We start from the raw sequence: 12,339 nt of genomic DNA, 5'->3' as shown, positions 1-12,339 counted from the left end.
CTGTCCAATAGACTGCGCAATGCAGATGGCAGCCATTTTTGATTTATCAAAATATTTTTGAAAGTGGTGTTTTTTCAAAGGTTAAGTTTTACTTTGAAATCTAAATAATAATACATTTAAAATAAGCTTGATATTTCCATCTTTTGAGTGATTCTGGAACGAGTTTAAAGTTTTAATTCAAATCTTCCGTGAGTAAATTACAATTATATTGTTCAAGTTCTATAATATGAAATAAATTATGCTTATATCTTCATAACTCATTGTTATTTTGTTTCAACGCAAAAATACTATATTATTAAGTTTTAAAGAAGTCAAGAAATTTGTATAAGTTTTCTCAATCTATTTTTGTCAAAATATTAAACATGTTTTATTCCATAAACTTACTAGATTTACCTTTTCTGATTCAAATGTAGGTAATATGCCGGTAATACAGCGGTCGGTAAAAGTCCAGAGACTTTGAATTTTAAATGCTAGCCAGCCTCTTGTTATTATATCTTTTATCGGTGTCCTCTAGCATTTTTAATCTATAATATTTTTCAGTTAAATGGAAAATTGTTTCATTACAATGTTTCTATTAGAGTCGAACATTTTATACAATAAAAAACGTAGTTATTTTATCATACCGGTCGCGCTCAAGTTGAATCATATTCTTTAGCTGTACAATTTAACGTAATTTATTTGTACCTAACACGATTCGATTTTTATTATTCTCTTTTCAAGGTCATTGGAAAGGATACTTTTTGAACACTCGACTCCAAAATGGATTGGGTTCATTGCAATTCATGTGCTGTGCAGCCAAATGAGGATAACCGGAAGTTACTTTTTAGACTGACATCGTGTGGACACATTTTTTGTCAGAATTGTTTGAAGACAGGTAAGATTCTTGGAATTTTTTCAGAATCTATAAAAATTATTTTGCCCTACGTGTAATAACTCACAAATGGGAGAACGATTGGTTTTGTGGCCACGCTGATAAGCTATATAGATGATATATATATGTTAAGCTTTATGAGCCTACTATCTGTTGTAAGGGTGACCACTTCAATAGCCGAAATCCTCTAAATACCTACCATTTGAGAGTTTGAAAATCGCTTACCGCTGGTTTGAAACCCACATAAAGCTGTAGGTGCACTCATCTCTCAGCATCATCCATCTTATTTCCCACGCACAAGCCTGTAGCTCATGTTGGCATCATTCTCAACAAAAAATCAAACACCTAATAGGGGTGTTTTTTATATGTTTTGCGCCCTGGTTAACTTGACTCATTTTCGCCTGTTTTCCAGGCTCAGTGAATATGTTTATTATTAATTTATTTAAATTCATTGGCCATTCTTATTATTGCTTGTTATTTTGAGTATGTTACATATTACTGTACTTGGTACCTACTATATGATTCTCAATTTGAATCTTATTATTTTTTTCTTTCCAGATAGTGTGGATGCATGCCAGTATTGCAAGGTCAAAGATGTGACCACTATCCAACTATCTACTCAGGTACAGTAACACACATATTATTAATAAAGCAAATTCAATTTTAATAATATTTTGGAAAAATTATTCAATAGTAGATGCCAAAATAATTAAGGAAAATTAGATCTTCATCAACAGGATACATATTACATTGGATTACAAAAGCTAATAATGATTTATAAGTACCATCGTAGAAAATCTCTTTTTTCACTCTATTCAACAAAACTAAAAAACTAATGAGTAGATTTATCACAAATTTTACAAGGAAAACACAATAAACAGACTTATATTTATTTCCATTGTTTAAAAGTAAACCATTTGAGAATATAAATAATTTTATCCCACCACAATTTTTAGGTTTAAAGTTGCACATTTTTTTAATAATTTTATATTTTTCAGATGAAACCAGAAATAAAAATGTACTTTGATGATCCGCAAGATCTGCTAACACAACTGACAAAGACTATTGAATTTCAGAGAGGACACAGAATGAGATTCACTCAATTGATCAAACATAAGGTACACCTATAGCTTATAATTTTTTATAACCTAATATTATAATCAGATATTCATAATTTTTCAATATTCACCAATTCTGTTACCATTTGTATGATAAAATAGTCATAAACTTGTAATCAAACAAAATCATGATTTGATTGCTTGGACTCAATTGTAAACCAGTTATTATTCGTTAAAAATTCTTTATTCGTTATTATTATTTTATAAATAATACTTCTTATTCTTTGTTCTAGGTTGAGAAATATAATCGTGCGAAAGTCTATATTGGGAAATTGGAACAAAAGCTGAAACAAGAAATGGAAATTCGTGGAAAACTCACAAACAAGTTGCAGTTGGCCATAAGGTAATAATAATTATTATTTTTATTGTATTGAATTATTATCTTCCTAGATCCTAGGTTCCTTAATTTTGAGGAAGGATATATAATGCATAAATTTAAATTGCTTCTACTACAGAAATCTTTTACTTTTCTCAAATTATTAAATTACCCAAATTGTTTAAAAAAGTTGTAATTTAAAACATTTTTCTTCCAATTTTAATTATAGTTGAAAATACATTCAATATTATCAGAAACTTATCTTTCTTTTCAGAGAAATTGAAATGTTGAGAGGAAATGGGGCAGTATCGTCTCAAAATAGCCAGTATTCTTCTTCTTCAAGAATTATGGAAAAACCGGTTAGTCAATTTTTTAATATTAATGAATCCAAAATATTTATCAATCAATTTATAGATTACATTCTGTGTATTATGTTTCGTTTATATTGTTCTCTTTGATGAATAAGTTAGTATAAGGTCTGTTGAGCTAATGATAAAAACCAAACTAATTGATTTATTTCATATACTTTATTTCTATTTGTTTAAAGGTTTATTTTATCTACTTTAATTCTATTTGTTTGAAGGTGATGAAAATCACAACAACGTTGTAAAGTTTTACTCCTTGCTTCCAAGTAGCTACACGTAAATTATGATCATTCTTATATCCCAAAGTTTACTCTCATTAATATTATTTTATTCTAATAATTAATTTCTTCCATAAATATCACTGTTGCTTTCCAAGGATGGTTCAAGTTTCTAAAAAATAAAATTATCCTTGCTTCCAAGTAGCTACACATAAATTATGATCATTCTTATATCCCAAAGTTTACTCTCATTAATATTATTTTATTCTAATAATTAATTTCTTCCATAAATATCACTGTTGCTTTCAAAGGATGGTTCAAGTTTCTAAAAAATAAAATTATTTTTTGTAGGTAATATGAAATAACCCACATGGATCTCGATATTCCGTCACCCTGTTGTTTTTAAAGGGGTTACACATAATTAATTCCGTTTATTCTCATTTTAAAATTATTTATTCTAAGGTGACGAGATTTACACGAATCTCTACATTTTCACACCATGTTGTTACACAGCAATATTTTTTTCAATTTGTATAAAAATATATTCTTTCAAGGTAATTGTAATGCCAACGCCACACTCTCGCCAACTCGTTTGCCAAGCGGCTAGCTCTATACATCTGTGTGGGTGAAGTGAAGGCGAGCGGTGGCATAGTAGCCATCCACACTCTCGCGCTTGTCGACATTTGTACGTCCTTGGCGATAATCAAATATCAGTAAGATCATTATTATTTTTATGTTCTTGGCAAGAGCGTGGAAGCGGCATTAATGTTCACTCAAGTTTTTTGTTTTCAAGGAGTTGCACATTCTATTTTTTGTAATGAAATGGTTTGTTTGAAGGTGATGAGAGGCCACGGGATCCCGCGGAGTGTGGCGGACATGTCCCCGTTCAGCATGTGTAGCAGTCAGGTGGAGGGCTACCACTCGGGCAGGTACCGAGACCAGGCAGTCACCAAAGAAAGCATCAACATGACACCTTCCTCCAATATCAGCCAATCGCCCTACACTCCGGTCAACAGTAACTATATGTGAGTTGTTTCTGGAAACTTTTGACTCCAATTTCCAATGAACATGAACTATAAGTTAGAAGGTTCATATAGGAGAATAGGGCTCAAATTACAGTTGTAATCTGTTCTGAACAAAAGTTTATTGAAATTTCTGTGTGTTTTGCTCCAAGATTCGTGCTCTAGATCTATGCTTATTTGGTATAGACCCCAAGGATAATTAATTCGAATTATTTAAAATTACCTTTAAAAAGAGCGTAACGATTGTCGATATCAGTCACAAGAATAGGGTTCAAATTTCAGCGATGTGAGGAGGGAATAGAGTACTGCGTGCGTATACGTTGTTTCTCTTGCAATAATTTTACGATAATCGTCAGGGTAGCTACGTGTCTTCTTCGTCAACCCTATTCTTGTGACTGAACCATCTATAATATATGAACATAGTAATATTAAATTTAATTTGAAGTAAGGTGAGGTAAGACAAGGTGAGGTAAAGGTTCAGAGGTAGTGATAAATAAATATTACAGAGGAGCAGTATCTTCGAAACAGAAATGTCAAGGGTTCAATTTTCACTTGATACAGAGTAAAAAGATTGTAGTGCAGTGAAGGTAAATTGCTGAGAGGGTCTAAAATAATTAATGTAGTATAAAGGCTGTGCCACACTAGCGATTTTTGAGGCGTTTTCCAGAAGAGTCGGCAGAGCAAGAAGCTCTCCGAGTGGCTGATCACTACAGCCAGTGGAAGTCTCGATCAGCCAGCTTGCCGAACGCCAACCTAATCAGATAATCTGGGAGCTTCCTGTCCTGTCGACTCATCTGAGAAACACCTGATAAAAACGCTCGTGTGGATTCACCCTAATTTATCACGACACGGTGAAGCGATGCAGGTAGACTGTAGCGGCTTAGGTATCTGAGATGGTTTCGTTTATATTGTTCTCTTTGATGAATAAGTTAGTATAAGGTCTGTTGAGCTAATGATAAAAACCAAACTAATTGATTTATTTCATATACTTTATTTCTATTTGTTTAAAGGTTTATTTTATCTACTTTAATTCTATTTGTTTGAAGGTGATGAAAATCACAACAACGTTGTAAAGTTTTACTCCTTGCTTCCAAGTAGCTACACGTAAATTATGATCATTCTTATATCCCAAAGTTTACTCTCATTAATATTATTTTATTCTAATAATTAATTTCTTCCATAAATATCACTGTTGCTTTCCAAGGATGGTTCAAGTTTCTAAAAAATAAAATTATCCTTGCTTCCAAGTAGCTACACATAAATTATGATCATTCTTATATCCCAAAGTTTACTCTCATTAATATTATTTTATTCTAATAATTAATTTCTTCCATAAATATCACTGTTGCTTTCAAAGGATGGTTCAAGTTTCTAAAAAATAAAATTATTTTTTGTAGGTAATATGAAATAACCCACATGGATCTCGATATTCCGTCACCCTGTTGTTTTTAAAGGGGTTACACATAATTAATTCCGTTTATTCTCATTTTAAAATTATTTATTCTAAGGTGACGAGATTTACACGAATCTCTACATTTTCACACCATGTTGTTACACAGCAATATTTTTTTCAATTTGTATAAAAATATATTCTTTCAAGGTAATTGTAATGCCAACGCCACACTCTCGCCAACTCGTTTGCCAAGCGGCTAGCTCTATACATCTGTGTGGGTGAAGTGAAGGCGAGCGGTGGCATAGTAGCCATCCACACTCTCGCGCTTGTCGACATTTGTACGTCCTTGGCGATAATCAAATATCAGTAAGATCATTATTATTTTTATGTTCTTGGCAAGAGCGTGGAAGCGGCATTAATGTTCACTCAAGTTTTTTGTTTTCAAGGAGTTGCACATTCTATTTTTTGTAATGAAATGGTTTGTTTGAAGGTGATGAGAGGCCACGGGATCCCGCGGAGTGTGGCGGACATGTCCCCGTTCAGCATGTGTAGCAGTCAGGTGGAGGGCTACCACTCGGGCAGGTACCGAGACCAGGCAGTCACCAAAGAAAGCATCAACATGACACCTTCCTCCAATATCAGCCAATCGCCCTACACTCCGGTCAACAGTAACTATATGTGAGTTGTTTCTGGAAACTTTTGACTCCAATTTCCAATGAACATGAACTATAAGTTAGAAGGTTCATATAGGAGAATAGGGCTCAAATTACAGTTGTAATCTGTTCTGAACAAAAGTTTATTGAAATTTCTGTGTGTTTTGCTCCAAGATTCGTGCTCTAGATCTATGCTTATTTGGTATAGACCCCAAGGATAATTAATTCGAATTATTTAAAATTACCTTTAAAAAGAGCGTAACGATTGTCGATATCAGTCACAAGAATAGGGTTCAAATTTCAGCGATGTGAGGAGGGAATAGAGTACTGCGTGCGTATACGTTGTTTCTCTTGCAATAATTTTACGATAATCGTCAGGGTAGCTACGTGTCTTCTTCGTCAACCCTATTCTTGTGACTGAACCATCTATAATATATGAACATAGTAATATTAAATTTAATTTGAAGTAAGGTGAGGTAAGACAAGGTGAGGTAAAGGTTCAGAGGTAGTGATAAATAAATATTACAGAGGAGCAGTATCTTCGAAACAGAAATGTCAAGGGTTCAATTTTCACTTGATACTCTGAGTAGATTTTTGCCCACACCTGTCTCTATCAGAGTTCCCAGTGTCGTTCTGGGCCGGCTAAACTCAGTCGGCGACTGGGGTGGGCCGCGGCAGGGGACGGGAGTCTTGGTGGGGCGTCCGTCAACCACCCTCGTTCGAGTTGGGGGTTGAAACAGGGTCTTGAGTGTTTTGGAGAAATGTTTCCCTCTTTTAGGAAAGAGGGGCCGTGCTTTCGCACTGCCAAACAGGGTTGGTCGCGGAATGAAAGGAATAGGAACTTTGCGGTGTCAGTCGTGAGAAAGGGTTTCGTGTCGGGACTAAGTCCTGGTCCTTGGGCACCGGGTGTCTTCCCGGGGTCCAGGTTGGTTGCGGAGCTCTGGTAAAGGCTTTCCCTGGCCTTCCCAGAGGTCCTCTTCCGATCCCGCACTGGATTAGTGCGCTGCGGCGGCCAGCACTCTGGACTTTCCTAAGTCCCACTTGCCGGGCACCAGCTGTCCTCCTGGGGTCCGGATCGGCCGCGGAGTTGCGGGAAAGGTTTTTCCACACCTTCCCAGATGTCCTTTCTCGATCCCGCACTGGATTAGTGCGCTGCGGCGGCCAGCACTCTGGACTTTCCTAAGTCCCACTTGCCGGGCACCAGCTGTCCTCCTGGGGTCCGGATCGGCCGCGGAGTCGCGGGAAAGGTTTTTCCACACCTTCCTAGATGTCCTTTCTCGATCCCGCACTGGATTAGTGCGCTGCGGCGGCCAGCACTCTGGACTTTCCTAAGTCCCACTTGTCGGGCACCAGCTGTCCTCCTGGGGTCCGGAACGGCCGCGGAGTCGCGGGAAAGGTTTTTCCACACCTTCCTAGATGTCCTTTCTCGATCCCGCACTGGATTAGTGCGCTGCGGCGGCCAGCACTCTGGACTTTCCTAAGTCCCACTTGCCGGGCACCAGCTGTCCTCCTGGGGTCCGGATCGGCCGCGGAGTCGCGGGAAAGGTTTTTCCACACCTTCCTAGATGTCCTTTCTCGATCCCGCACTGGATTAGTGCGCTGCGGCGGCCAGCACTCTGGACTTTCCTAAGTCCCACTTGTCGGGCACCAGCTGTCCTCCTGGGGTCCGGAACGGCCGCGGAGTCGCGGGAAAGGTTTTTCCACACCTTCCTAGATGTCCTTTCTCGATCCCGCACTGGATTAGTGCGCTGCGGCGGCCAGCACTCTGGACTTTCCTAAGTCCCACTTGCCGGGCACCAGCTGTCCTCCTGGGGTCCGGATCGGCCGCGGAGTCGCGGGAAAGGTTTTTCCACACCTTCCTAGATGTCCTTTCTCGATCCCGCACTGGATTAGTGCGCTGCGGCGGCCAGCACTCTGGACTTTCCTAAGTCCCACTTGCCGGGCACCAGCTGTCCTCCTGGGGTCCGGATCGGCCGCGGAGTTGCGGGAAAGGTTTTTCCACACCTTCCCAGATGTCCTCTTGCGCCTCGATGTCCCACTGGTGGTCTACCAATGGGGAGTCAGGCTTCGACCAAACCTGACGTGTCGCCGTTGGTCGAAACTGGTAGCCCGTCGTCTAAACAGGTTAAATGTCGTTCAACACTCGCCCAAACGAGTGTAGAGCAGTGGAGTTCACAGTGTTGGAGGCTAATCGTCTTTAGCCTCAACACAACTCCCGGTCGCTGAAGAAATCGGAGTTCACTTAGTACAAGACGTACTGTGACGTTGCTAGCTGCTCGCTGCTTCCTTCTCACCTCTCTCGACCGCTCGACTTGGCTCTCCGAACTCGACTGCCTCTTGCTGGCCTTTCTCGAGCCTCCCTCAGTGATCGAGAGGGAGGGGAGAGAGGATGCGCAGCATCGCTGAGCGGTAGGCCAGTGGCTGGCTTGAACGTTGACCCCTCAGATTCTATGAAAGATAGCCGAGCGTCGAATAAATGAGCCCTAAATTCAATTCCTTTCTCTAGTTACGATATACATCGTGACAATACAGAGTAAAAAGATTGTAGTGCAGTGAAGGTAAATTACTGAGAGGGTCTAAAATAATTAATGTAGTATAAAGGCTGTGCCACACTAGCGATTTTTGAGGCGTTTTCCAGAAGAGTCGGCAGAGCAAGAAGCTCTCCGAGTGGCTGATCACTACAGCCAGTGGAAGTCTCGATCAGCCAGCTTGCCGAACGCCAACCTAATCAGATAATCTGGGAGCTTCCTGTCCTGTCGACTCATCTGAGAAACACCTGATAAAAACGCTCGTGTGGATTCACCCTAATTTATCACGACACGGTGAAGCGATGCAGGTAGACTGTAGCGGCTTAGGTATCTGAGATGGTTTGAAATAAAGCATGAAGTAAATCGCGTCAAAACATAGTGGAGAGCGAAGGTAGAGTGAAGCGGGGATTGAAGCTCAAGCTACTCTCTGCCTTCGCAGCTCCACTATATTCCAACCCTTACCTACCGACTTTCAAGCAGTAATAGATCAATAATTTTAACAACGGCATGTAGATGTAATAGAATTCAATCATTTAAGTGAAAGCAGACAGCTTTAAAGTATTCGATAGTTCAGGTTCATTAAAGTTCAGATTGTTTTGAATCGATTGCAGGATGAGTCAAGGCAGGAGAATTCCATATAATAGCACTCCATCTTCACAGCTCAACGCATTGAATATCACTCCGATGTCATCATCAAGGTGAATTAAATTGATCGATTCATTTATAAAATTAATAGATTAGGCCTATGAAAACAAACATTAATATAAAATGAGTCTACATTAACTCATTTATGAAGCATAATTTTGCTCCATAAATATTTGTAATTGATAAAATTTATTCTATTTATGAAATTTGCTTCAGAACTCATGAAGAGTTAAACATCACTCCGATCAAATTGAATGTGAAATTTTCTTCCTTTTTTCCTCCTACTCAATTCTTTCCTTCTTGAAATAACTAACAATCGTGAATTGATTTTATTTTTCCAGCTTGAGACTGCATTAAGTCAACCAACTTGGGTGAACTGCTGCTCTACTAGTTGCAATCATTTCGTCATTACCGAGTATCATATCGACAGAATAATAATTATATTATAATACTAGATCTAGGAAAGAATATTCTTGAAGTTACAGAATTCCACAATAATGTAATCTAATATAAAAACTCTAATAATAAATGAAGATCATACCACAAATCGTGACAATATATCAAGACTGTTAACAATCAATTTCAGAATTTTTGTATCACTGTAGGTATTCATAATTTGTAATCTATCATGTAATTTCACATAAATTAATATCATGTGATTCCAAGCCTAATATAGTCTATAACTCCATTCCAATTGCATAATATGTAAAAGAAAAGTGTTTCACTCAGTACAATGATTAGAAAGAGCAAGGTCTAATTTTTTTCCTGCAATTCATATTAACTTCAGTTCGAGTTATTTATTATCATTAATCACGTGTAAGCAATACCATAAGATTTATTTCATTCAGTTTGAGATTTGTTATTTTCAATTATTTGAAATGGAATAATTTTCAACTCATAAGTAGGATATGAGTTCACTACTATTTTAAATATGAGTTGAAAGAAGTAATAGAGTATTCGTTAGATATTAGTCTGGAGTAAATTGGATTCTATTTTTTGTTTACTGTGTGATAAGTCACCTATGTTATATGTTGTTTCTTTCATGTTAAAGTATACTGATCGTTACATATTTGCAAATTCTAGATAAGATTTCAAGTTTAAGTTGACTAAGATAGAATAAAGTTATTTAGATGAATAGGTCTAATTTGAAAGTTAGTTTTTGTATTAAAAGTTTATCATCATCATATCAATGTACTGTATTGTTATCATGAGAAAATTGTCTATCTCGATTGTTCGTGAAATCATCAATATTATGTCAACAATTGTATAGTAAAATGTTATAGTGGCGTTGGAAATCCATTCTCTGTTCAAGTGGTCAATAAAAAATAAATTTGTATTGAACATTTCAAGAAGTATTCTTTTACTATTGTTATAACTAACTGTAATTTTGCTTGTCGTTGAATTCACCTTTGAGTTAAAACATAATCTAACTAAAGAAATATTTGAAGTGGAGCACAGCAAACTCTATTTCTAGGTGGCAAAACGATCGTAGCGTGGAGGTGGCGAGGTATAATATGAACCTTCAACTATATTTTATAATGTGTTTTATCATTCCATCAATATTCAATTCGACTACCGCCGCATGGGGCTCTTAAATCTGATTTTTCAAGGGAGGGGGTAAAATAGAGAGATACATTCTCACCCCTACATCTCTACCACGCCAAACACTCTTTCACCATTCGAGGGGTTGTGGCTCATGTCAAGGTGCGTACATATTTACGCGCCGTGAACAAGAGCAATCCACTTTTCATCGGCTGATTATATCTGCATTTGTACAGAAACGGTAAGATACAAATATAAAAAGCTTGGTATCAGCTGATTAAAAGTGAATTGCTCGTGTTCGCAGCGCGTAAATCTGTACGCACCTTTATAACTCGTGGCCTTTACCCAAGAAGTAATATAATATTATATTGGTCAATATCATACTTCCATAAACGATCTGGCTACTTAGCGAAGTTAGAAAGGATATAGTGAGGTCCACGTTATAATGACAGTGAAGGAACATACGAGAACAACGTTGCCAAGACTCCATTTTGCTACTGAGTGTTCACAGCTGTTATTCAATTCCTTTGATTAAATTATGGATTTCATGTCAAATTAATTAAATTCATCAATAGAATCTATTTTTTCATAATTTGATTCTAAACTTTGCTTTTATAACAGAGATCAGATTTACAAGCCTGAAATGGCGGCTAATTTGAAATGCTGTGATTCACCAATCTAAACTTCAAAACAACAGCAATTAAGTTTTTCGCTAGGTATTCTATTCCAATTTTTTCAAAATAATAGAAAAATAGAAATCCTATCTATAATAAGATAATTTCAATGGAAATAATAATGAATTAACCTTTCAATATTGTTTATACCGGTACCAGTGTAGGCGGTAGGTCTAACCTATTCCGGTAAACTGAAGTCTAGAATGGTCTCAAAGTTATTAACTAGAAGTTGCATTTCAAGTATAATTTATTTGTGTTTCTCATACGGTAATATCTAAAAATAATTTTATTCATTCAAAAATACATAATACATAAAATCAATAATACGACTCCTCTACTTTATTATTTTGTTATAAATCAAAATAAAACATGGCGGCTGAGTATTGTTTGTCTACTTCTGTACAGTCACTGTCAAAAGTGAAATAAAATATTTCTGACCAACTAACAACATTGCAAAGCTAGAGAGAGATTGTGCTATCTGTTTTTCTACATTGATAATGATACAAAATAATTCTCAACTATGAATGATTGGGGGAGGAACAACAGGCTTAAAGCCCAAAACTGTTCCTTTCCCAAATTTAGATAGAAATTGTCAAAAATAGGTTATGTTTACACTTCAGGTTTTTTGTCCAATTTTGAGTCCAAAATATATATAAACTAGAAATTTAGAATTTAGAAAAGTTGAAAACTAAGAATACTTATAATAAAAGCACAAAGATATTGTCGAATTTCACTAAAAATTTATTAAAAAATTTAAAACAGAACCATGGTTTCACGTAGTTAACCAACGCATCATCAGCTGTACTGAGGATGTTTTGTTGCATGTTAGACAAGGATAACAAAACTATTATCAATCATACACTGCCATTATAACGTGGACCTCACTATAGGCCTAACTGCTTTGCAGAATGATAGCAACATCAATGCTAATCAAATACTACCATTATAACGTGGACCTCACTATACTTGACCACCCTACATTCTAAAATGTGAT

The 12,339-nt window shown here is 36.8% G+C and overlaps 1 protein-coding gene across 2 annotated transcripts; it reads left to right on the top strand.

Moving 5' to 3' along the window:
- Positions 1 to 35: 35 nt before the first annotated feature.
- Positions 36 to 10,472, top strand: LOC111050701 (zip homologous protein 3). Of its 2 annotated transcripts, XM_022337051.2 has the most exons (9): positions 36 to 188; positions 721 to 874; positions 1,430 to 1,494; positions 1,870 to 1,989; positions 2,223 to 2,332; positions 2,580 to 2,664; positions 3,726 to 3,913; positions 9,096 to 9,182; positions 9,471 to 10,470. In XM_022337051.2, the coding sequence occupies exons 2-9, from the start codon at positions 760 to 762 to the stop codon at positions 9,484 to 9,486; spliced, it is 786 nt and encodes a 261-aa protein (XP_022192743.1). In that variant the 5' UTR covers positions 36 to 188; positions 721 to 759; the 3' UTR covers positions 9,487 to 10,470. The 2 variants fall into 2 exon arrangements, with proteins under 2 accessions (XP_022192743.1, XP_022192744.1); XM_022337052.2 differs by lacking the exon at positions 9,096 to 9,182 and having other exon boundaries at positions 9,471 to 10,472.
- Positions 10,473 to 12,339: the final 1,867 nt, after the last annotated feature.

This window comes from Nilaparvata lugens, chromosome 13 (assembly GCF_014356525.2).
Source record: "Nilaparvata lugens isolate BPH chromosome 13, ASM1435652v1, whole genome shotgun sequence".
Taxonomy (NCBI): Eukaryota; Metazoa; Arthropoda; class Insecta; order Hemiptera; family Delphacidae; genus Nilaparvata; species Nilaparvata lugens.
This window is presented reverse-complemented; position numbering and strand designations above follow the sequence as displayed.

What these genes read in the sequence shown, in the direction of transcription:
- LOC111050701 (XM_022337051.2), top strand. Translation starts at nt 760, where the DNA reads ATGGATTGGGTTCATTGCAATTCATGTGCTGTGCAGCCAAATGAGGAT. An exon ending in CTATCCAACTATCTACTCAG is followed by an intron (nt 1,495 to 1,869) that starts GTACAGTAACAC and finishes TATATTTTTCAG; the next exon opens with ATGAAACCAGAAATAAAAAT. An exon ending in CAAGAATTATGGAAAAACCG is followed by an intron (nt 2,665 to 3,725) that starts GTTAGTCAATTT and finishes GTTTGTTTGAAG; the next exon opens with GTGATGAGAGGCCACGGGAT.